General features: G+C 35.4%; 1 protein-coding gene across 3 annotated transcripts in view; it reads left to right on the top strand.

Annotated features, from left to right (window-relative positions):
- DIAPH2 (diaphanous related formin 2) overlaps positions 1 to 26377 on the top strand; it is a 292492-nt gene that overhangs the window by 38854 nt on the left and 227261 nt on the right. For all 3 annotated transcript variants that reach the window (XM_026082669.1, XM_026082670.1, XM_026082671.1), the window contains exons 6-15: positions 3066 to 3205; positions 13756 to 13830; positions 13916 to 13985; positions 15517 to 15653; positions 16975 to 17083; positions 20196 to 20306; positions 22188 to 22306; positions 22951 to 23067; positions 23860 to 23978; positions 25657 to 25721. In XM_026082669.1, coding sequence (XP_025938454.1) covers positions 3066 to 3205; positions 13756 to 13830; positions 13916 to 13985; positions 15517 to 15653; positions 16975 to 17083; positions 20196 to 20306; positions 22188 to 22306; positions 22951 to 23067; positions 23860 to 23978; positions 25657 to 25721 — 1062 coding nt within the window. The remainder of the gene's footprint in view (positions 1 to 3065; positions 3206 to 13755; positions 13831 to 13915; positions 13986 to 15516; positions 15654 to 16974; positions 17084 to 20195; positions 20307 to 22187; positions 22307 to 22950; positions 23068 to 23859; positions 23979 to 25656; positions 25722 to 26377) is intronic.

Here is a 26377-nt window from a genome sequence, read left to right as displayed (position 1 = left end):
ACTGGCTTTAGCTCAAGGATTCACAGAAATGTCTAGTGATCCATATTTGGGGATATTTTTTAAAGCTGAAAATATAAGACTGTTTTTGGACTGATTTAAACAGACCAAAACTCTAGCTTTGGCTTAGCAATTAAAATAATTTTAAAAGTCTGTCACAACAGATATATTTTAATAGTACTGTAACTTCCATTTGTCCAACTGRCATAGTTGAAAGGTGGAATTGGAAAAAGGGTTAAACTCTGAAGTGTACGCTTAAAGGTTAGTTTCCCAGCTTTATTGCTAGTCTAAAACTACTTCGCGCTACACACCTGCGTCTTCATTCACATGGTGATTGTTTTTATAGTGATATAGTAGCAGAGTAGAAACTTACATTATATATAGCATATGGTCATTTGGATGAATGTTCTTGATCCTTAATTTATATTAGGACTTAAGTTGCAGTAAAACGATCTTCAGAGTCAGCTGGAGGGTGGAACCTTCCAACTTCCACATTGTCTGGAGGGAGTGGGGGGGGAAGGGAGTGGTGAATGCATAAAGCGCCAAACTGATGCTTTGATGGATGGCGGGGAGTAAGGATGACAAGATGAGGCAGGATAGAAGTTGCAGCAGAGTTATCAGAGTGGTTTGAAAGCAGCAGGGTGACCTTCGTGACGGTTGCAATTATGAAGTGTTTTTTGTGACAGAAGTGAATGTACTGATATGATCAGAAATGTCAACCATCTGGATTCTTCTGAAACTACTGGGAAAACCAGGTACACTTTTTCTGGAAATGTCTTACACTGGAGGAAGCATTAAAAGCTGGTTTATGGCCGAGTATTGTATCTGTGGAACACAGATGGAAGATTTCTGATAACAAATTGGGTATAGTAATTCACCTCATTTTCTGTCACAAGCTTTAGTTGTGCACTGAACTACAGTGCACAACTAATGTTTTAGTCAATTTTTGTAAGATTTTGGATTTTATTAGTAGTCAAGTCTATTGTGGCTGTCTGCACTAGATGCTTACTAGCTTCACAGAGAGTAAAATCTAAGAACAGGATAAATGTAGATGTGTAAAGCCAAGTGCCCCCTCTCCTCCCGCTCTCCATTTTGCTGTGGAGCTGGTTATGGAACTTCAGAAAATGCGTTTTCAGTGGTGGATACAGTGCTGTGCGACATCTATGCCAGTTCAGTAGAGATCTCTTGGGATCCATATGCCCTCCCTAATAATCACAGAATCACAGAGTGGTTGAGGTTGGAAGGGACCTCTGGAGATCATCTAGTCCAACCCCCCTGCTCAAGCAGCGTCACCTAGAGCATGTTGCACAGGATCGTGTCCAGACGGGTTTCGAATATCTCCAGAGAAGGAGACTCCACAACCTCTCTGGGCAACCTGTTCCAGTACTCTGTCACCCTCACAGTGAAGAAGCTTTTTCTCATGTTCAGATGGAACTGTCCAGGTTTCAGTTTGTGCCCATTGCCTCGCGTCCTGTTGCTGGGCACCACTGAAAAGATAATGCATGCTTGGCTGCTCTGCTTTGGTGAGGGGAGTTTGACTGTCTTCAGAAATCTTTGTTTTCATCTTTTTTTTTTTTTTTTTTTCCTCCTTTAAAATACAAGACTTCTTGAAAATCAGGCATTTTAAATCCAGGAGATTTTTTTTTCCATCTGAAGTGTGTTTTATAAGCAGGTTGTAGAGTACTGTAGATACTTTCCTGTGAAGTAAGCTTGTTTCATTATTTTAATAGCTAACTTTTCTGTATGTAAAACCTATAGAATCTGTTGTAGGTTCTGTATAATCTAGTTAATAAGTGGACTATAAGCTACTTAGACCTACCTTCTCCACAGAAAGAAGTAGCAGTAGTTATGGAACTTGGTAGTAGCAACTAGTCTGGCTGGGCTTGCATTCATATATTGTGTTGAAAATGGCATTATTTTCTTTCTTTKTGGTCAACTTTGAGAAATACTTCTTGGGACTTTTTTCCCTAAAGTCTTAAATTTGGACTGGCACTGAAAATTTTGTGTAGCTGTCCTGCTCTGCCTTGATGGCTGATTTAACGTGGCTTTTATTAAGGTGCCTACATTGTATGTACTCTCAACAGTTGCAAGGAATGCACGGGGTTTTCTGTTTTTATTTCTAAATACAGCACTTAAGATTCTGTTCTGTGCCTGTTATAATGCACTCTGAGAACCTGCGTGCCAAAACTTGGATAAGAGGTATGAGCTCCCTGTGTGTGAACTGTTTTAATCATAGCAGAATTGTTTGTTGTTCTGCAGTGTATGGGAGGGAAAAAAAAAAAAAAAAAAAAAAAGAAAGAAAGAAAAATCTTGAGACTGGTTCAAAACCAGGTGCACTCAGAGCCTGTCTACCTCTGTCCACCTGCACTACTTTTAGTTAGCTGCTTTGCAACAATGTGTATGGTATTTACACTTAAAATTAGTCAAGTTGAAAAATGTCTTAAAGAAGGATTTTGTGTCTTATTGCTTATCATCTGCTGATATAAATTGATTGAAATCATACTATCCTGTTGCATATTTTATCTTCTACTTCTGGAACCACTTTGTAGCTATTATTCAAATCATTCATTTGGAAATGTTAGCAATTGGTGAACTGCCAAACTGAGAATTCTTTTGTATTTTGTAGTTAGTTTCTGGGGGAAGGGAAGGGACAGTTTTACTCTTGATAACCTAAGAAATTTTCAAGTATCTAAATCTTACAAAGGATTTTAAATACTATCAGCTTGTAAGTATGATATCACTGCATCAAATAATGATGCACTACACTTTCAGATCTTAAAGAATTTTAGCATTTATCTAGTATATTATGCATTTGTCTAGCATATCAGCTGCTAAAATGTTTTCCTGTGAAGAAAATTCCAGAAAAATATCTAGTCTTGGGAGGCAAAACCAAAAATATTGTACATCTATGACAAATCTAAGTCAAGTAGAGGTCTGTAATAGTAATATGGGGGGGAGGGAAACTGATTTTTAAAGTAACTTGTGCATATATTGGCCTTATATTATCATCTACTTAAACACTGTTATAATCTATATAACGTTAAGCATCATTCAATCTTCTGTGATAGGGTGGACTGAAAAACAGCAAGCATGAATGCACACTGTCCTCGCAAGAATATATTCATGAATTGCGATCTGGAATTGCGGAGGAAAAGCTTCTTAACTGCCTAGAGTCTTTGAGAGTGTCTCTAACAAGCAATCCAGTCAGGTAAGTGATAATTTTTGCTATAGTTTTATTGTGCTGTTTTTACTTGACAATAAAAAGGATTTGTTCATTTGTTTGTCTGATTTCTTTGCAACCAGAGTAATTACAGGAATGCTTTACAAAGTCTTGGCTTTGAAAGTGCTAAGATGTTTGATTCTGTTGACCTGAGCAGTGAATAAAGCTGTCTAGCTTTGATATCAAGTAAGACGCTGTTGAACAATGAAATTTGGTGTCTGTAGCCTGCAAATGGTTTCATGTATAAAACCAGGTAGTTCATTCTCTAGTTGTGCCCTGAAGCTTTTCTCCTGTGCATGTTTTTCTTAAGCTTAAAATGAGTAAAGAACTGACAACTGGACAGGCTTAGTATACTACCCCTTGATTTATTTAATTATTTTAGTTGGTCCTTCATTGTGTGTGAGAGAACTTAGGGAATGGATGATGTTTTGTTAGGGTTATACTATGTCCCGACAATGGACAAATATAATGTTAGGAAATCCTGAGCAGTTGTTGATAAATCTTCCTTGTTGAATGAGGTTTTAAACATAGATTTGACTCCCTGTTATGTTCACTAAACACCCCTAAGACCTCTTACAGGAATTATAGGGTGGTTTTTGTTTGTTTGTTTGTTTGTTTTTAAGAAAGCTTCAAAAAGGTTTTATGTGAGCTCTTGAAGTATACTCTGAAAAATCCTGTTCCCTTTTTAGATCAGTGTACTACAGACCACTGTTTCTCAGTTGGCCTTCAGGTAGTGCATTCATTCTCTCTGTATCTGTGTATGCTACAGTTGTCTTCATTAATCTAAAGAAGTTTTGATGACATTAGCTTGTTATGACTCTTAATACAGACTGTACTACAGCTTCCGCAAAGGACAGGTCTGGCTAAGCTTTTTGTTTTCTTTTAATTTGGGAAGCAGAAAATAACCGTTTTTCCTGCTTTTCACTATAGTACCTCTTCTATATATGGTATTATAAAATGTACTTCATCAGAATTGGCTGGAAAAACTCTATATAAGGAAGTTTAAAAAGCATCTGTTAGCATACGCTTGTTCTACTGCTATCACAGTTCTTTGCTTTGCCTTCAGAGAATAAGTACCTAGATGATTCTTCTAACATTTTGCAGCTTATTACAGAGGATGTTGAAAAGAATAGGACTGCTTTCTGCATTAAGAGATGAATGGTTGTTAGGAAGCTATCCTGATGCTCAGCTGTTGTAAAGAGCAGTTTCAATTAGTAACTTGAACAGTAAAATTAAATTGGTACTCTCTCCCTGATATAATAATAATTTCTCAGGCCGAATTTTGAATTGGTTGATTGTAGTAGATTATTTTGTTCTCTCTCTGGGTGTGAACAGTAGAACAATTGTATTCACAATCTAGCTCCAGCTGGTTGCCTACATGTATTCTAGTTTAAACATGAAACTTCTTTTCTTAGACCCTGTCCATGTAGTTCATACTGTTTTATTTGGGAGAGAAGTAAGTTTTGACTAAAGCAGTTAAAGCAATAAACTTTCCTTTTTGAGATGTAGATAAAACTTGAGTTCTTTATATTGCTATTGTTGCGTCATCATACCATAACTGTAGTAGTAAAATGGTGTGATTTTTGTACAATATATAATAATTTCCTACTCTTTCAGTCAATTTATGGAACTCTTTGAAAGTTACAGCCTTCCAGAAGACCAAAAGTTTCTGAAAGTTTTTATTCAAAGTGACTTCTCAACTCCCTCCCCCAACCTGCACACACAACCCCAAATCCAAAAAAACAACCACCCCCCTGCCCCAAGCCTACCTTATGAGAAGCAAGCAACTGTAACTGCCATAACAAAGGGAATGTGTACGAGTGGGGATCTCTTTCCCATTAGTTGCTTCCTGTGAAGCACCCAGATGCATGTTTGTAGGCACCAGAAAATAATTCTCAGCACACTGGAAACAGAGAAGTCAATTGTTAGCAATATTGAGGGAGTTCATCAACTTAGTGCTTATAGTATGCACAGAAGGATGACAGTTGTAGTAAGTCAGCTAGTTCAGTTGAACCATTGTGTGGTTGATCTAGTTTTTTCTTTAACTGAACTACACAAATTTCACACTAAAATCATTGTGGAGAATGAACAGCATACTTACCTTTAGTTTTTGTACAAACAGAATAAAGTACTTCTGTCTTGTGTGTAGTGATCTGATATACATTAGAAACTTCTGTTCACACCTGCTGAAGTAAGTAGTTATCCATTTAAGCAGATGATTAGCACTAATCTGCTGAGTTTCATGTTATTGATCTGTACTAATTAATATAGTATTCTTGTGGTGATGATGCTCTTAATCATGGAAAAAAGACTTCACAGCATTGGTCATGTATTCATATTTTTCTTTGAGCCCTTCAGCTGTTCATGTGGCACTGGAATAAATATATTTGAGGTTGTTATGGGGTGCCTTGGTTAAAATTTCAGTCATTGTATTTTAGCTTATGTACCTTGTCTCTTTAAAAAAAGAAAAAAAAATAGATGTGAGGGTTAGAAGCATGCAATGATTGAGGATGGAAGGGACCTGAGTAGGTCATCTAGTCCAACTGTCTGCCCAGAGCAGCGTTAGCTGTGAAACCAAATCGAGTTGCTAAGGGCTTTATCTAAGTACAGACCTCTGCAGTGCTCTGCTTCTTACTGGCYTTCAGGTACAGTATCCTGGTAACCTCTACCTCCTGGGCTGATCCAGCCATTTTTTTTGCCCATCTAGTTGTCCACCTGTGCAGACTATAATGTCCTAATTTGTACACAAGACTATCTCGCTAAAGTCAAGATAGACATCCACTACTCTCCCCTTGTTCACAAATCCAGGGGTAAGAAGGCAGTTGAGTTGGTCAGGCATGATTTATTTACTCTTGGTAGATTCATGCTGGCTGTTCCCAATCACATGCACCTTCATGTGCCCAGAAATGGCTTTCGAGAGGATTCACTTTATGATCTTCCCAAGGATCACAGTGACTGGCCTGTAGCTCCCTGGATCACCCTTTTTGGCCTTTCTGAAGATGAGTGCAACGATTGTCCTTCTTGAGTTTGTAAGGGACCTCTCTGTCTCCACAACCATTCAAAGATGATGCAGTGTGATCTTAAAATGCTATCTTTGCCATCTTTCTTGTACCCTCGGGCATGCCCTTCTGGTCTTGCTGACTTGTATGGGTTGGGTTCTGTCAAGTAATCCCTAATTTGATTGTCGTCCACGGTTGGTAGTCTCCTCTTTGAATGCAGTCCCTAAGCATGAAAGCTTGAGAGACCTTGTTGAAGATTATGGAGGCAAAGAACACATTGAGTACCTCAGCTGCATCTGTTTCTGCTGTCACTAAATCTCCTGCTCCATTCAGCAATGTTCTCTTGTTTTCCTCATTTATGTTTAGCCAAGGTTGTGTATTTTACCTTTTGACACTGAATTTGGTGAAGAGCATTATGGAAAGATATAGTTGTAGATATGCTAAATGTGGTCTAAGAGAGGCTGTATATGAAGATTTCTTGCAGTTTAAGAGTAGATGGATGCAAATCAGTGTTCAAGTTGCAGCTAAGTGTATGACAACGGAGCATGGAATCAGTTGCTATTCATCAGTGCTTATAATTCTTTAAGATGCTGAAATCCAACTTAAAGGCCACAGCACTGAATGGTTCAAACTTAAGTTTTTCTGTTTGAAATCCTGACAGGCCTTACATCAGTGATGGTTTAAAAGAGGATATGCCACAGCCAGAGGTGCTGCACAGAAATCAACCAAGTCGGTTCTGTGAAAGCACTTCAATTACTGCTTAACTGTTAATTTCTATAAGCAATATACTCTGTGAAGTGGAAACACTTGTATTTAATGTAGCTGCTATCAAAAAAGCTATAGTTAATACATGTGAATTGTTTGAAAGGCAACTGTTTAAAAAATGCATTTTAAGATTAATACAACGTGAAAAATAAAAAATACAAGATTTAAGACTGGCTGTGAGTGAGAATACTAGGGATGTTGCAGGGAGTGGATAGAATAAGCCAGCTAGAAGAAAGCCATGCTAACAAAACCAGTGTCCGTGGCCTAAATTTCATTATTCATCTCTGAGTTGGGATCCTTTGAAAGAATGTTTAATCCACTCTTTTTACTAGTAAACACCAGTAAAAGGAACTTTTAAAATGGCACCTATTTCTTACTAATTTTAAGTTAACCAGGTGAACTTTTGATCTATAAGTTCCATTATTGAATAGCTATTGCGATTATTTTTGTTGCATTTCATTATTTCTTGTCAAGTTCTCAGAGATCCTTTTAGAATATTTAATTATTGAGAAAATAAGTTTGTCTAGCAGAACTTTCTGAAGTACATCAGGGCTGTTTTGAAGTAGTAATTCATTGTGAGTTTACGTTATTTAGGTTGTTATGGTGTTCAGACTGCAGAAAAAATTGAAGCTTCTATTATACTTTCTCAGAGTATAAAAATTCTGGATTGACTGTAGTAGCCTCCCCTCCCTGCCACTTAGTCATTTCAGATGAAATGAATACCAAAGCTGTTCAATTTTTGAAAATGCCTGGAAGCTCTGGAAAAGTTTGTACAAAACCACAATGACTGGTGGCAGACAAATTTGTTTTTGTTTGGCAAAAAGCATGTAACTTGCAGCATTTTTCTTTTGAAAATAAACCATCAGTGAATGTCATTCTGATATATAATTATTATAGACTTTATTGATGCAAATACCTAGGAATTCTGCAGTTCTACTTTTTTTAAAATTGAAAGCTCTTTTTGAGGAGAAGAAATTTTGCTGACAACAAAATTAATGAATTAACCGAGCAAATCTCAAATTTTAAGTATGAACACTTGAGTGGAACMCAGTTATTTTGATCAGATATGGCTGACCTGCCCCTCACACCCCAAAATACAGTGTAGATAAGGAAGGAACAGAAGACTGTCCTTAATAGGTTAGTGTTCCTGTTCTCAGATATCTGAGATGATATAAAATGAGTTAAGTCTCGTTAGTCTTAGCTGGAAGGAACGAACAGCCATGTACCACTTAACCGAACCACTGTGAATGATGCCTCTCAAGCTTTTATCATGTGTAATATTGTCTGACTGGTAGATGGTACAGGCTTTGCAGGAGGATTCYGACCATTATAAATATGTATGTTAATTATTGAAATCAAAAAAACTATTTGTATGATGGTAATCATGTTCTGCTCCCAAACTACTTCTATAGTAGTTTATAGCACTAACCTTACTTTTTTTAATCCTCTGGATGCTTAGTGCAATCTCAAATGGGTGCACTTATGCTCTTAGTGATTATTGCGGATTGAATGCGAGCATCAGCATAGTTCTGTGGGTTCCCCCCCCCCCCTGCAATTTGGAGAGCAAAACCAATTAGCCCTTTGCATGAAGGACCCTTGCTACTAAATTGTGAAAGTATTTTGAAAACCAACTTTACTTGGAAATCCTAACATTAGCATATGTATGAAGTAGTATACATACGTCAATACCAGATATTCTTAAAAACAGAACGCCACCAACTATTATACTTCAGTTTTGAAATTCTTCATGGCTGAAGAAGTGGTTGGCTTTTTGGTATGTTTTTCCACACAGAGCTTGGTCCTAGATCTGCCAACTGTAATCTTGAATGTAACCATAAGGGCAGTTGTTATACATCAAGAGTACTTCCTTATCTGTATTGAGGTTTTCTGCCTGTGAAGAATGGCTGAGAGAAAGAATCTGTAAAAAAGCAGGTGTCTTTGAGGAAAGACAAATGATTAAACACTAAATTGTTAACTGRCAGAATATACTTATTGCCATTTGAAAATACTGTAATTGTGTTGGTCTCACTTGAAGCAATATTGATGAGCAATGACCCAAAAATCAAGAATGCTACRTGGCTACAGCTAGTCAGAAAATAAATTGCTATCTGTCTTTCCAAGCAAGTGCAAAATATAAATTTCTCCTTTGTATTAATGTATATTTATAAATAATGAGAAGCTGCTATTTTTTATGAAAAATTTGTTTTCCTTCTTGCTTTTTCTCTGTTTTTAAATATCAACTTGTGTATGAAGTCGCTGCTCGTACAAAAGGTACCATGTGATAAGTAGCATCCTTCTCAAGAGTGATAATTTCATGTTATACATTTTGCCATCTCAGAAGATAGTGTTTTCATTGCACATTGAAGTAACTGCAATACCTGAATAACTGTCTTTTTTTTTTTAATAAGGTCAGAATGGTGAGGTTTTTCATTCCTGATCAGTACAAGTTAGGAAATTGGGAAAGCTTTAATAACACCGAGGTCATGGGTTTGATCCCCGATTTTAGCACCAGTACAGGCTGGGGGCTGACCTGCTGGCAAGCAGCTCTGCGGAGAAGGACTTGGGGGTCCTGGTGGACAACAAGTTGACCATGAGCCAACAATGTGCCCTCGTGACAAGGAAGGCCAAAGGTCTCCTGGACTGTATTAAGAGCATTGCCAACAGGTCGAAGGAGGTGATCCTCCCCCTCCACTCAGCCCTGGTGAGGCCACATCCGGAGTGCTGTGTCCAGTTCTGGGCTCCTCAGTGCAAGAGAGACGTGGAGCCACTGGAGCAAGTCCAGCGAAGGGCCACAGAGATGGTTAAGGAACTGGAGCATCTCTCTTATGAGGAAAGGCTGAGAGAGCTGGGCCTGTTCAGCTGGGCCTGGAGAAGACAAGGCTGAGGGGGGATCTTATCAATGTGCATAAGTATCTGAAGGGAGGGTGTCGAGAGGATGGGGCCAGACTCTTTTCAGTGGTGCCCAGTGATAGGGTGAGAGGCAACAGGCACAAACTGAAACACAGGAAGTTCCGTCTGAACATTAGAAAAAACTTCTTTACTGTGGGGGTGGTTGAACACTAGAACAGGTTGCCCAGAGAGGTTGTGGAGTCTCCTTCCTTGGAGATATTCAGAAGCCATCTGGACATAGTACTGGGCAAGGTGCTCTAGGTGACGCTGCTTGAGCAGGGGGGTTGGACTAGGTGATCTCCAGAGGTCCCTTCCAACCTCGATTGTGTTTTGTGTGTGTGTGTGTGTGTGTGTGTGTGTGTGTTTAATTAGCTGTCTTATGAAGATTTGTCTTATGTGATGGATAACACTGCTGTTTTTTCAGTGCGATTTCCCCTAAATTCAAGTCTCTCTTCATTAGCTCTGGATGATTTGGAGGTGAACATATGTCATATGTACTCAGAAAATTAAATGTTGGTTTTGGTACTTGAATTCTGTTAGATGGAAACTGCAAGAGTCTTCTCTTATCTGTTCATGAGACTACTGTTTTTGTTATTAATAAAAATATTTTTACAGGGTATTGCTGTTATAACATCACTTCTTCTGTTTGGTATAATATCAATATAAAAATATAGCTGTCATACCATGACACTTGAATGTAACATGCTTTCTCTGTGTGCATTTATTCATTTTATGAGAAACTTTATTTAGAAATACTTGAATGGGGAATATGATATTTGTATTAGGTACAAGTATAGTTAAAATTTGGAGCTATTTTAACTTTTTACAAGCTTTATATGGCATAGGTGGAAGTGTTACTGTGGCTTGATAAAAGTCTATTATTAAGCTAGGGCAAGAATTAATCTTATAAAATACTATGTATAGAATTAATGATTCCTTACAAAAACAAAACCTTTAAGGCAAACATTTTTAAATAGCATCTGTTCAGTAGAAATTAAGACAGATGCTTGCTTGTATTCTTTGTAATGTTGACAAATACTAAATCTGAGTTGTAATTTAGCCTTGAAGTTTACATCCTGTCTGTGGAAACACTAGGACAAGATTACTTGGTAACAGAAGAACTGATGATGCGTGGTTTTTAACCTAGAGAATATTTTCAGCCCTCAGTTGCAGAACCCCCTTTTTCAGTTTCAGGCCTGAGAGCACATACAGTGCTTTTGACAGTTCTGTATGCCGTAGCTGTATTGGTAAAGTATTTTAAAAGCTCTGTATATTAGTTTTGCTTGGTAAGTGCAGTTTCAGAACAGCCATATCAAATTTATTTTGTAGGACATCTCTTGAAAAGAACTCTTTTATTTTATTTTTTATTTTTTTATTTTTTTGGTAGCATATTTAGGGTAAAGCAATGCTATCTAYGATGTGTCCAAGATCAGCTAACTTTCAAGTCACTTCAGCCTATAAAAGATGTCATGTGAACTGCATATTAAAAAAATAGTTTATGCTACTGCTTGAACATTAAGTATTATGAAATGAGTTGACTGTTAGATACAGATTTTACCATGACCATTTACCATGGGTTAAGATGTCAAAATTAATACTGTCTTCAGCAGTCTTGAGTCTACTTTGAATTGACAAATATTCTTCAAACTTTTGTATAGATCAAATACTGCATGTGGTCATTGTGACCCACAAGTTGTGAATGTCCTTGTTGTTACTCTAAGCACATTTCTAAATGACAATGTTTAGTTGTTGACTTGAGATTATGAAGTACTGTTTCTGCAAGAGGAAAGAATGTGAATATGGAGTATACATTTATAATATATAGTTAAGTATCTGATGATGCTAACACTAATCTTTCAGATCCTGTGGTAACTGATGAATATTTATCATCTTAGATGATGGCTGCAGTAAGAATTTCATACCTTCAGTTATGGGTATGTTTGAGGGAAATATCTTTTCACCCTGTTTTCATAACCGTGGTTGGAAAAAAAACAAGTGTATTGAGGGAAAAAAACAAAAAACAACCCCCCCACACACACTTGTAGATGGCATCAGCCTTGAGAATAGAGAGGTTTAACCATTGATCCATTTGCCATCACTGACAATGTAGTCAGTCTTTCTGACCAGCTGTTTTTTTTTTTTTGAAGATATATTCTTATTTAATTTTACACAGAATGTGCTCTGTGTTGACTTTAGGACAGTGTGATTTGGTAAATACTTTCTCAAGAATATTTCTCTGAGGCAATTTAGGGGAAAATCAGTGTGTGGGCACATGTTTGTGTGTATGAGTGGGGGGGGCTGTACTTACATATTTATAAATACATGTGGCAAGATATGCCACCATGTTGTTGCAAGAATGGTTGTTTTTGTTTCTTTTTCTTTTTTTCTTTAATCAAAGCGTAGGCTAAAATAGCATGTAATGTCTACAGTAGATTATCTCGGGTGTTTATATTTTGTGTCTAAAACACCTGACTACATTATGGTTGGGGGAATGACTAGCACTCCTTTTTACCTGCAACAGCATGAGTATATATATTTTTTTGAAGTACTGACTTTTGGCATGTGTATATAGCATGAGCAGTGCTGTTCCAATTTCATGTTTTGCAACCAGTAGTGCAGGTGCTCGCAGCAGTATTGCTGTGTTGGTGTGCTGCTGTGCCCAGGTTAATTTACCCTTATTTCTCAGCACAGCGTATTAGCTTCGGCTAAGTACTGCATCCATGTGACAATTACAGTTTCTTAATCAGCAGTTGTGTTCTTTCATGGGACTACCTCCTTGCATAGTTAACTCATGCACACAAAGCAATGCAAGTGGACGTTTCCATTTAGTTACAGCCTTAGTATGTTGTAGAAAATAGAACTGATCACGCTGTTTCGTTCTGCAAAAGCAGACTGTTTAGGGAAGCAGGAGTGGGAAGAAATGGTGGCTTTGGGGGAACAAAACAGTGTGATCACTTCTTGCATGTATACGATATCCTTGTTAGGCCAAGTCTTTTGAAAGGTTCTTGCAGCACAACTTTTATTGGGACTTAAGAGGTGCTTTGCTGGTGCTGAGACCCATTTTAAAATTTTCAGAGGAAAATTTTTGGATTGTCTTAGTGATGTTGTACTGCAATATATTCATTTATTTTAACATACATTAAATGTACATTTAATTCATCTAGAAAGATAATTATATATTACAGTGAAGTTCAGGCACTTTGGATTTTCTGTCACATTTTACCTATTACCTCACTTACTGATCTTTGCCCTCACTTTGCAAATTATTTTTAAATTAGAAAACTTTGTATTGTTAGCCATGTGGTGGTTGAATCTTTTGGTTACCACAGTCTGTAGCCCTAATAACAGTAGGACAGCACTTTTTCCTTTTGTTGCTGTTATATGAACATTATGTATCAAATAACCTGAAGTATCTGAAAAAATGATGAAGGGTATTGTGTTTGTCCTTTTGTAATTCAAAGGAACATCTTTGTCTCTCTGTTGTGCCCCCCCCCCCGCTGCACCTTGTCCTTTCACGTTCTTCTACTTCTGGCTTCCTGTAGATGTTTGGTGCTGGCACTGTATTTAACTTCTCAAAGGACTGTAATATGCTGAAATTAGGTGCTTTATTGTCAGCAAATACTTCAGAAATGAATTCACTTTACCTTTATGTAAAGTATCAACACTTGCTTCACAGTGAATTAGAACTTTTTTTGCCCTTGCTCTAGGTGCTCAAAAACATCTCATTGGAGCTATGCATTTGTCTTAACAGTTGATTAGGTCTTCCTGGAAAGTGATATTTAAAGCAGTGTCTCTGAAGCAATGCATTAGCAGTATTGGAGACAACTTTGGAAGTTTTACATTTGATTAAGAGATAACTAAAAACACTTTTCTCCTCTTTTCCAGCTGGGTTATCAATTTTGGACATGAAGGTCTTGGAGTTTTATTGGATGTACTGGAAAGGCTCCTGGACAAGAAACAGTAAGGACTCAAATCATTTGAATAGAGGGAGGGGGAGCTTGTGAAGATGGATCATACTTACGTTATTTTCCTCCTCCCCTTCAAGGCAAGAAAGTATTGATAAGAAGAATCAACATAAACTTATCCAGTGCCTCAAAGCATTTATGAACAACAAAGTAAGAAAAAAATTAAATTCAGATTCTTTTAGCATCACTGTTTTGAATAGATTTCAAGAACAATTTAGTATGTTGAATCTTGGAAAAAGAAGGGAATTTCTTTGTATATCCAGTGTCTGTTTACTCTTTGGAAATGTAGGTCTCAGACTGATGTAATTTTTTTGTTGTTGTTGTTGTCTTGTTCATAAATCTATATTGAATATTATTAATTATGGAAGTAAAGCCATTTGACAAACATGATGATGATATGGATTGAAGGTAAGTGAATTAGGAAAATAATTTGCTTATGTGAAAAATATTTCTTCTAAAATAGGATGAGAACTGTATTTTGATCTGTGTAGAATGCAGTTATGGAAAAGCTAGTAGGAAACATAACTTTTGAAATATGTTGTTATAGATTAATGTGGAAGTATCTACTGTTGTTTCTCTTAAARCCTGTTTTGAGTTTTTGAACAAATTTTTATAATTTATGGTTAATTTTTTTTCATACTGCTTGTATTTTGTCTACTCAGCAAACTCTAAAATGCATGATTGTTTTTGTTAATAAATATACTTAACGCCTAATTTAAATTGAGTATGATTAACATTTGTAGGTACTGTTCTTAAAGTGGTAGAGAGTAGGTAAAGGATATAAACTGTCTAGTTTAAGATGAATCTGATTTGTTTTTAATGTTATTCATGTTCACAAAGTTTGTGTAAACTGCTTTTAGAAGTTGATTTGTTAAACTCATGATCTTAATTTGTTCATAACAAAATCAAAAGTRTTGTTGATAATTTATTTTTCCCCCACTACAGTAAAGATAACTATGTATTAAAGTTGCTCTTAACTACTGCTATTCGTTTTAATAAAATCTCAAACGCTTACAGAATRGCTTGCTGTAGCACTGAATGTCTTTTTTTAAACTCCTTGTTATTCCTGCACATGCAATTTAACTGAAAACAATTAATATTTGATATGAGTCTCCTGTATTTAATGAAAATGAAAAAAAATGCTGTTTTTAAATAAATGCTTAAGTTTTGAATTCAGTACAGAAAATGAAAATAGGATTTGCAGTGAATGAAAGCAAGTATTTTCTTAAAGAAAAAGTTCTCAACTTTATCAGTCAGTGGGTGAAAAATCTACTTGGAGTTGCTAGGGGAAAAGTTTTTTCCCTATTGTAATAGTAAACAGGGAAAAACTGAACTAACTTTTCATACTGATGAGGTCTTTCAGATATATTTAGGAAATAAAAGCTATGGKTTGTCTTTTGGGAGGTACCTGATTTTACAAGATACCTTCCTTAAGAACTGAGTCTCTTTGTCAGGAAAAAGTCTCAGATTTAAGATATTTAAGACTGGGAAGGCTGACTTATGTCCCCAAGCAGTAATAGCCACAAAGGTTAGTACTAGAGCATTAGCAAGTTCATATGGAAGAGTGTGTGTGTGTGTGTGTGTGAAAATTCTTAACATTCTGAAGCGCAGAGGTGATGATGTTGAACATCTGGAGCAAATACAAGCTTTTCATTGAAAGTTTTCTTTTTGTTTCTCTAAGTATGGCTTGCAAAGGATTCTAGGAGATGAAAGAAGTCTTTTATTGTTATCGAGAGCGATTGATCCAAAGCAACCTAACATGATGACGGAAACGGTGAAAATACTTTCTGCTATCTGCATTGTTGGAGAGGAAAATATGTAAGTAGGATATTGAAATGAAATACTTACTTTTTGAATGCTCATGAGCTGTCAGTTTGGACACAGGTGAGATAAAATTTGCCTGTAAAATGCAACTGTAACCTGTTACAGTGTTTACAGTCTTTTTACTTCTTATGCTACTTGTATTTTTAATGAAGAGACTTTTAGCTGTTGTTATCTATTAATTCAGTAGAAAATCAGAAAAAAGAACAATTTAACAGAGAAAAGCGTGGACCTAAGTGGAAGATGTCAAAGAACTATAATGGCTTATTGTAAAGAAGAGAAGATTTAGTGAGCCATAAATGTTTGTAAAGAGCTGCTGAAAAGAGAAAAGTTGTTTCATATATCTGTTGTTTCATATATCCCTGATGAGTATGCAAAGGAATAGTAAGCTTTGAATTGTCACAAGGAAAGCTGAGGGTCCACTTGAGGGAGAAGTTTTCCAGTGTTGTATTGAGTTGATGGAATGGGTTGCCACAGGAGGCTGTGAGCTATCTGTAAGTTAAATTGAAGGACAACTAAGAACAATGGAAAGTTAGGCTGGGACCTAACATAATCCCATTAATGATCTTATCCATTAATTATCTGTCCGATTAATTATCTTATCCTGAGGAGGGGAAGTTGGAGTACTTATTTTTCAGAATGACTGGTATGATACTATGTGTAGAGGTTTGTCATTAGTTAAAAAAATATATATATATATATATATATAAATACAATATTACAAAAATAAAAAATATGGGTGGATTTTATCAAAGTATCTTCTCTCTACCTAAGCAAAACTAATTTGACCAAGACAGTTTGCATTTATACCTGAAGTTTTAAATGATTCAAGTTATGGAATTAAGATATGTAGCACGTATCCCTGAGCTTTTTAAAACAAAGATCGTCAGTTGATATGTGTGCTTTGAATTGAGTGTGTTAGTTTACTGAAGGTTCAAAAACACAAAATCCCCATCTTGTATGCAATAAATAAATCATTTTGGCTTCTGAAAAGACATTTCCCAAATATCAAACTTCCCTGCTTGTACCAAATGCACAGTGTTGCAAAGGCAGTAATTATTTTTCCTCTGAACATATCTACTTGTTTCTTAACTGAATGTCCCAGTAGAAACCTACTCCCCTTATTTTAACTGTAAACTCATAGATATTTTAACATTTGTTCCTTGATTTGTTTCCAGCTTAACATAAGTTTAGATAAATGCATTTAAATTATCTACCAGTGCAGTAAAAGCTTGAGTTCTGTAAACAGTGGGCTAAGTGTCTTCAAAATGGGAATGCTGACTATGGTAAACTTTTGACAGTTTGTCTTTCTCTGTAGTCTTGACAAACTTTTAGGAGCTATAACAACTGCCGCTGAAAGGCGCAATAGAGAACGGTTTTTGCAAATTGTTGAAGGGCTGGAGAACCATGAATTTTTGCAACTGCAGGTGTGTTGACTTTTTTCTCTATGCTTATTGATACTTTAGAAATAATATGAAATAGAAAAAGACTGTATATGACTTGACAATTTAAGAATTATTTCCCGGCAAAATGTTTTATTTACATTGTATAATAAAGCATGTGTCATGATGTACCACCTTCCCCCCACCGCAGATTACACCCCCATTCTGCTATATCACCCCCGGTCACATATTGTCCCCTCGCCCCTGCCACTTACTGCCTTCCCACCACATATCATGCCCCTCCACTTATCACAGGCCCTCCCCTTCCACTTCTCACTCCTCTATTCCAATATATCACTCTCCTGCCATTCATCACACCCCATTCTGACATATCACCCCCTCCCTGCCTGCTATCAGCCCCTCCCRCAAGTAATCATACTGTCCTTCCAACATATCATGCCCCTACCATCTATCGTCCCCCCATTGTAACATCCCCCCCCCACTTAGCACTCCCTCATTCCCATGTATCATGCCCCCATTCCAACATATCACCTCCCCCCTTCTTATCAYGCCCCTATTCCAACATATCACCCCCCCCCCTCCCTGGCTATGCATCGCTCTCCTGTTCCCATGTATCACCCCCCTATCACTTACCGTATCACACCCCATTCCTACATATCATGACTCCCCTGCCACTACTATCAACTTCCCCCCCTGCCAGCCACTTATCACCCCCCCCGCCACTTATCACTACTCCTTGCTACCTATCATTAACCCCCCCCAACTTTGCACATGCACATGCAACTTTGCACATGCACATGTGTGGCATGTCTCATGAGGCATGACATGACACATGTAATATATGACACATGATGTGTCATTCCATATGTGCAGTGACATGACATATGACATGACCATTGGCAGTTGATGTGGCACGTGATGTTCTGTGTGTCACCTGTTGCCTCATATCACATCATGTCACATGTCGTATCATTTCATTTGTCAGTTCACATGTGTTGTGTCACGTTGAGTTGTGCCTCATGTCACATGTCATGTGTAAAGTGTCACATCATGTGTCATGAGCTGTATGTTGTATCATAAGTGTTTGTATAGAGACAAAGTGCCTGAATATTCTATTGAAGAATGGCTTTGACTTGCTTTGTTTTCAGAATATAGTCTTTATAGTCAAATTTTGTATTGCTAAGGTGCAAGTTTCTATAAATTACGTTCTTATGATCTGCTTTGAAGCAGTGCTGTAGGAATTTAGGTAGTACTTTTTTCTAAGAATAAATATGGTTGCAATTTCTGCAAAATAAAGTTTGTATTCTGCTTTGAAATTTGTCAGTTTTGAAAATCTCAGCCCACAATATTTATATAGAAATGTAATAGTAAAAGTTAAATTACATGAAAGTTTGCAACCCAGAACTCTTCAATACAAATGTCGTGAAAGTTGTTCTAGCTTGTAATGTGGAGAAACCCACATATAACTCAATTATAGCAGTCAGTGAAACTTGAATTTATTTCTATTGTTTATGAGTAGAGAATTAGACAAGTTATAAAGCATACTTGCAAAATTTCTTCTAGTGTTTTTAAATTGCTGTCTCATAAATAAGCAAATTATTTGCTAATACTAGCAGGATGAATATTGAAATGTAGGTGGAAACGTCTGACAAATACCAGAGGCCATTAATACTGGAATTTCTGAAAACCCGGCTTAGAGGAAACTGAGATCAATATTTTATGATAAATCTTTGTGTACTGTTTTTGAAAGTATCTTTAACTGAAGTGATTGGTTGCCTTTATTTTGATAATTTGTAATGCACCTAAGCATTACCTCTTAAATTAATATTAATGTTACATATTAATACTCATATTTGTCCTACTAATGCTATCACAAAGGACATTCATTTTCAAGTCTTCTCCCACTATATGATCCCCTTGATAAAAATACTTACACTTGAATAAAGGTACAATTGCAAGACTCATTAACTTGTTTCTGACAAAAATGTTCTTTACTTGTAATGTATCAGCACAAGCCATTAAGCCGGAGTCTATTCTGGCAAAAACAATCATAGCAGATGGCACCTCTTCTCTCTATTAATTTCTGATTGGACATGTACTTTTCCTTGTTAAGTCACGTCATGGTAGTAACATAACAAGTCATTCAAGCAAGCGTGATGATACTGCATTATCTGAAGATGCAGCTATATAAAGGGAGTACCTTTCAAAGTGAGTTTCGGTAGAAATTTAAGACTCCTTAAGGTGTTCTATTAAAACTAAATAATGAATGTAATTAAAACTGGAAGGGTGTTTTTCATCTCACTTATTTTTTTTTTGTCCAGCAGCTATAGATTCCCCCTGCCCCACCCCGCTACTTCTATTTGCAGTTAACATCTTTTACCAAACTGGGTATTTCCCTGAAGTCCCATTGTAGTCTGTTAACATGTATCAGCACTTTTAGCATTATGCTATTGTCTGCCTGTTTTAAAATAAATCAATTAAAATGCACAGCTGTTCAATTAAAGCATTAGCCAGTAGCCTGAGACTTCAGAGCATTTTTGCAGAACGCCTATAGGAGTAGAAAATACACACCTGGTGATTTTAATTTTGTTGACTTTTTTTTTTTTTTAATCTCCAATTACTGCAAAAAGAAGTTGCATTCAAATTGGAAAACACTGAGGAGGAAGAGAAGGAGTAGAAGTTTGGAAATGTAGTGTGGGAATAACTTTCTGAAATAAAGCTTGGTCCTTTACAGTTGACACAATTTTGAAATAGCAGAAGCACTCACAATACTAAAACAGAACAGTATTTGATGTTGCTTATACTAACTGAAGCTAGATATTATATATATGCAAAACATAATAAATTTGGTACCACTGCAATTATCTCTCTGTGTTTGTGTTGTAATACCTACACATACCATTCAGAGGTTTATGCGACCAGCGTGTTATTGTCTCTTTTGTAGTTGTGACAATAGATGGAGCTGTAGTTTTACTTGTGTCCTGGAAGTTTTTTTTTGTTTGTTTGTTTTTTATGGCAATGTCCATCTCTTGACATCTGTTCTTATAATTTGAGTAAACTGAAATTCTCAAAGACAATAAGTATTTATTTTCATTTCATTCTTAATGAAAGTTATTGCCCGTATTTCTGATTACAGGTAGCCTGTATGCAGTTCATCAATGCTCTCGTTACATCTCCAGAAGATCTTGATTTCAGGATACACTTGAGAAATGAGTTTTTACGTTGTGGGCTGAAAAAAATATTGCCTGTAAGTAGTTTGCCTGTATATAGGAATTGATCACAATTAACTATGTGTAGTTGTTGAAAATAACCAAACTGTCTTGTTGAAAGCAGCACCAGTGAAAGGTTGGGGTCTGAGGAGGTCAGAGCTATCAGTCCAAATCTACTTTTGTTCTGCATAGCAGCACGTAGTTTTGTTACTTTCATTGCAAGGTTTTTTGTTTTTTTTTTTTTTTAATACCTCTTAACCAAGAAACTATTTTGACTACATCAGGAATATGTATAGTTAAGCTACTGAGCATTTTGCCACAAAAGATGTGAGAAAATAAACAGTAACTGCTTATTTTTGTCTGAAATAGTTTAAGATACCAACTTTTTGCATCATCAATATTTGTCAAGAATAAAAACCTTTAGTTTTTGGAACATTCAAGTTTGAAACTGTTACTGATTTGTGCGTGTCAAATTTTCTTAGGGTATATTCGTGAAGCTTCAAGTTCTATATGATGTAGAAACCTTAACATGATCTGGTTTTATTTTCTGTAAACTGTATATGGTTTTATTTGCTGCAGAATATCTGAAAGCTTGAAGAACTCTTTTAGTCTTTTTTTTTTTTTTTTACTTCCTGCAAGTTAGTTGTTTTACAATTGCTAAATATTTCCAAAACTTAAGAACTGGGGGGTGGATGGAGGTGCAATAAACTGAACTGTAATGATTCATGATAGAAAACTTAATAGAATGTGCTAACATCCAGATACTTGAGTTTAAAAGCAATTAAGATTTAGTGATAACAAAATCTTATATCTAAAACATTTTGAAGAACTATTGTGTTGAAATTTTATCTCTAGCCAGCAAGGTTAATTATTTAATATTTCATAAAAGCTGTAATATCAAAAACAGCCAATGCCATCTTGCTGTTTGTTTATTCTTAATGTATTGTTAATTACAACATATACATTGAGTTCAAATCATTAATTCTGCAGGGAATGGATGTACAAGGTAGAGGAGCTTTTTTTGCATTACAAAGCAAATTTCTTAATGATAAAGCATTTTAAGACTTTTTATGCTCTTATCTGTGCTTAGGGGAAACTTTTCAAGTTTCTGGAATAAGAAAGATTCGGGAAGAGGWTCCGTAATTCTTGGTCTCTTTCTCTGTCCATATACAAAGTATGCTTCTCTGGCTTTCAAACATTAGAATCAGTATGAGTTCCACTTTTTTCTGAATATGATTAGCCTCCAGTTACGCATGCCCAGTTCTGGCCAATTTTCTTTTAAAGCATGTAGTGCACTCATGCTAATGGCTTTTGAACTAGTGATGCTTTCTGTGTGATGTGCCCAGTCGGAAGCTAAACTTGCCTCTTAGTTGTATTGGAGAAATTGTTCTGTATTTGTTATAAGGAACATTCCATCTCCAAATACCAATTTGTTTTGGTTTTTACTTCTTGTGTAAGTATTTCTGAGAGTGCACTATAGATGTTTTTATGCTATGATCTAGATTAACTTATAATAACAAAAGTTGTAAGCATCCCTCATTTACCCTTTTTTAGCCTTCTTTAGCTTGCTTTCCTTGATGTCTAGAAATATGCATTTTTTTTAAGAGCTGATATTGACAAGACTGAATTGCCAACTATTTTCTATTAAGAGAACTAAACTCTATTAGGAGGTTTTGTGTTTCTTCTACTGCCTATGTCTGCTATATTGGCTGATATTTTTGCCTTACTTTTTATCAGCTGTGCAATAGTATTTAAAAAAAAAATCAGACAGTGAGCTACAACTTAATCCTTTTTAAATGTGTGTTTTCTGCTCAAAAGGTTAATGTATTATATTTTGCAATGATATAATCTTTGAAGGGGGGAAATTGTTGCTTTAAGAAAAAATGGAAAATTAAGATATGCTATGCCTTGAAAAATAGGACTTGAAAGATAAAGAGAACGAAGAGCTCGATATTCAGTTGAAAGTGTTTGATGAAAACAAAGAAGAAGATTTAATTGAGCTGTCACATCGTCTCAGTGATATCAGAGCTGAAATGGAATATCCTTTATAGAAATGTGAAATGGTGTTCTAATGTATTGATTAATAATTTTTTTAAACTTCAGGCAGCATTCTCTACATGTAGCTCATTGTCAAAATTACATATTTTCCTAAGGATTTTCACAAGCAGATTTCATTCCACTTGTTTTTTGTTAAAAATTTAGTTAGAAAGCTAATATCAATACTGATAACTTTCTGTTAAATGCAAGTCATTAGGAACTGAATTAATTTTTCATAAATACCATTTATTAAACTAAATACTGTGTTGGTTTATAATACATAAAGATGTAAAATTACACTTGAATTTAAAATCTGAAGAAAAATGACAGGTTTGAAAACTAATTCAGAATAATTTTTCAAGATGCATGCCTTCTGTAGAAGTGAAGAGGCAGTAAATTTGAAGTTGCATGAGTGCAGAACACTTGCTTGACGTTTGTCTGAATTTGAAAAAATGGTAGTTAGTACTGTAGAAACGATTTAACTGTTGAACAGGGAACAAAGGTTCTGTGGATAATTGTTGCTGGAAAAGGGTATTTACTATCAGAGTAGTAGTTCAGAGCGTTAAAGGGTTTTATATTGATTATATGAATGCTCATATAGGGAACTTCTTTAATCCTTGTGCATTTCCTTGACAATATTTGCACTGATATTAATGAAGTATATCATCTGTTATATAATATGTTGAAAGATACATCTTCTGAAAACTACTTCCTGTCAATTCTCCAACATTTTCTTCTGATCAGGAATGATTATTATGTTCGGTAAGAATCAACTATCTTGTTTGATTTTTGGAGTGCGAAGAACAAGAATAATAGTATCTTTAACAGTGTAAAAGTACTGCATTCAAAGTCTTGTTTTAAAAGATAGTGCTTTGTTGTAAAGGGATGATAAAAATGATCGATGTGTGAGATGAAGAAATTAAGATAAGAATTAAATAAAATCAGAGAAATCTTTAATGTTTTTGTAACTTTTTTTTTTTAATCTGAAAGTTTGGAATATCACCAGTTTAGCTTTCAGAGTTTTATACTCTGAGAACTTTATGCTATGTGAAATCAAGATGTAGTACCTTGCGCTGGTAAGAGCTGATAATTTTGAGCGCAGAATCTTGTAATCTTAGAGATTCCTGATGTTGTAGTATAGAGATGTTTATCAAACAATTACATTAAGTTATTGATTAACTAATTTGGTAAGTAATTGAATAGTGGACTGGAATTCAGTGTATTGAGAATCTGCTAAATAATTGCTGCAATGTATACTGATAATATTTAATAAGTTGTTTCATTGCTTATTGTCTGGCAAAGTGTAAACTAAAAGTAAAATATAGACTAGAAGTATACTATGTTTCGTGGAGTTCTCAGTTTTTTCAGATATTGCTTTGAGAACCTGACAATGATGTTTTCTTAGCCAACATACAAATAAGGCTTTTGATTGGAGCCTTTTACTGGCAATTGTGTAGTTCATATATCAGGAGTTATAGTTGGCCTTTTTCACCTCCTGGTTGCATACATTGTTATTCATGTTCTCATTACCTTGTAAAATGTGTTCTTTGTCAGACCTCAGTATTACAAGATAATAGAAGAATGCGTTTCACAGATAGTATTACACTGCAGTGGCATGGACCCAGATTTTAAATGTAGAGGAAGACTGGATGTGGATCTTACTCACCTTATTGGTTTGTACACTACAATCAACTTTACCTTGTTCTTTGCTAAATTATATTTTTTTCTTTGTGCAATTCTGCATAAATTTACATTAGCTGTGTGAATTTTCTCAATTTTCTGGAAGTGTTCATATAAGTAACAAATATATTGCCAAATCAAGCTCTTCAGCCTTTAAGAAATAACGTAATTGAGGCTTACTTCTCCAGCTTTATCTTGACTTCTATCTAAATCTTATAATCTTAACTAAAAATTGCTTGTTCAAAATTTTATTAATTTCTGGTCTGTTACAAAATTTAAGATTTAAGTTAGCATTGATTGTTAATGGATTTATAATTTTTGTGTGTGTAATTCTCAGAATATTTTCCATAACCAAGTATTTAAGGTTGCTTAGTAAGGTAGACTAATTAGTTGAACCATTAGGGGACTGTGGATTCACTTGCTGTTTGGGGAAGAAGCAGATGAATAATTATCATACCATCAGGCAAATGACAGTTATCAGCATTTAGAAGTGTGGGGGTTTTGTTTTATTTTGGGTTGTTTTTTTGTTTGGTGGAATCAACTGAAATACAGTGCCATCCCTGGAGTAAATACTTCATATGGGAAAGTAGTTATTGTTTGAGAATATCATCATTTAGGAAAATATTTTTGGTGATGTGACAAGAAGAAAGAAAGATTGTTGTACAGGTTGACTTTTGAAAAAATTTTGAAAAAAGTACCTACCTGCATTCTGTTACTCGGTTATGACTTAGGAACCTGATCACTTGATCCTGCTTCAGTTTCCACTGACCTATTAGTTTTAGGGCTAGCTGGTTTGTCTCTCTGTGCTAGTTCCTATTTATAATATGCAGTTAATCATGTTTACCTCACTTAAAGTGTTTTGAGTTTTGCACTCTGTGAAAAATCAATAGAAATGGCTGTTCTTCACTGTTCAGTGAAGAAATCTGCTTTACAGTCTGTCCACATTTTCTTTTAGAAGCCTACAAAATAATTTTATTGAAATAAGAAAATGCTTCTTTTTGGATTTCTTATGTTAAAGGGGGGCTTTCTGATTTAAAAACCCTGAAGGAGCTGTTACTTCATACTAATGTTAAACTCTACTTTTTCATCTTTTATTTAGTAGTAAGTTCATGTAAAAAAGAAGGGCAAAAATCATCACATGCAAACTCTAATCTCTTAGAGAGTGAACAGAACAACTCTATGATGATTTGTTTTTCCTGGTCACATGTTCTCACCACTTTTTTTTATATTTACTGATTTTTTTGATGATCAAAACAAAAAGTAGTTCACCAGCTCTTCCGTCAAATCAGCCTATTACTTCATTGTGGTTGCCTAATTATTAATCAGGGTGATGACAGGAATGCATAATTTATGGGACACAGTACTACTGCACTGTTTGATAGTTGCCAGCAGTATAGATTATATATTATGAAATCGCACTTCTGTAGTATACTAGAGACCAGTCTGTTCAAAAAAAAAAAAGTATGATTTTTTTTTTTAAAGCAATATTTAGATTTCAAGCTAACTGAGTATTAAGGATAAGCAGAGAAAGTAATGCAAATCCTTTGTGATTTAAATTTTTTTTTTGTTTATTGCTTTTATGTCATAGAATCATAGGGTAATTGAGGTTGGAAGGGACSTCAGAGCTGTGATATGTTTTACATGACTTGTGTGGTAATTATTTAACTTTAGATTTGTGTGTGGACAAAGCTAAAGTAGAAGAAAGTGAAAAAAAAGCAGCAGAATTTTCCAAAAAGGTAAGTCCTATATCACCGATGTTTTAAGGTAGGGGATAGAAACCTGACAAGAACTTTATAGATTGGTTTTACAGTAGAAGCTGAGACACACCTGGGAAACGGTGAATCTCACAGACAGGATGTTCTCCAACAGTTAATAGCTGTTTTTTAATCTTGTGCAAGGCTCAGATTTAAGCTTGCTCTGAATTCAAAAGCTGATGGGTAATGTTAGTTGTAAATATCCTGAGTTATTTTACTCCTCTGTTGTAGATAATTGATGAGAAAAATTCCACTTGCTGCTATTTTATATTCTCCTGAAATATTTTAGTCTTAGTTAAATATCTAAAGTATAAAAGAACCTGGGGGAAAAGGTTCATAACTTTTCATCTAGCTTTAGTATAGAACTGAAAGGAACTTATCTAAAASCAGAGTTGTTACATGTTTGAAAAATCGTGGAGAGAGAAGCTAATGTAAAATTTTGATTTTTTTCCTTATAATGTGCCCATGATAAATTACTTTCCCTCATGAACATGTGAATAATAAGGAAAAAAATTTTTTTTAGGAATCTTACAGTGCATTTTGGGAGATGTTTTGCTAACAATTTTATCCTTCTGTATGAGTTTTTTTTATTAGGAACTTGGTAACTAAGTCTGATTTCAGTCATGGGAAGTTTTAAT

Source organism: Apteryx rowi, unplaced genomic scaffold, assembly GCF_003343035.1.
Source record: "Apteryx rowi isolate R43461 unplaced genomic scaffold, aptRow1 scaffold_59, whole genome shotgun sequence".
Taxonomy (NCBI): domain Eukaryota; kingdom Metazoa; phylum Chordata; class Aves; order Apterygiformes; family Apterygidae; genus Apteryx; species Apteryx rowi.
The sequence above is the reverse complement of the archived record's forward strand: the minus strand, read 5'-3'. Positions and strand labels throughout refer to the sequence as shown.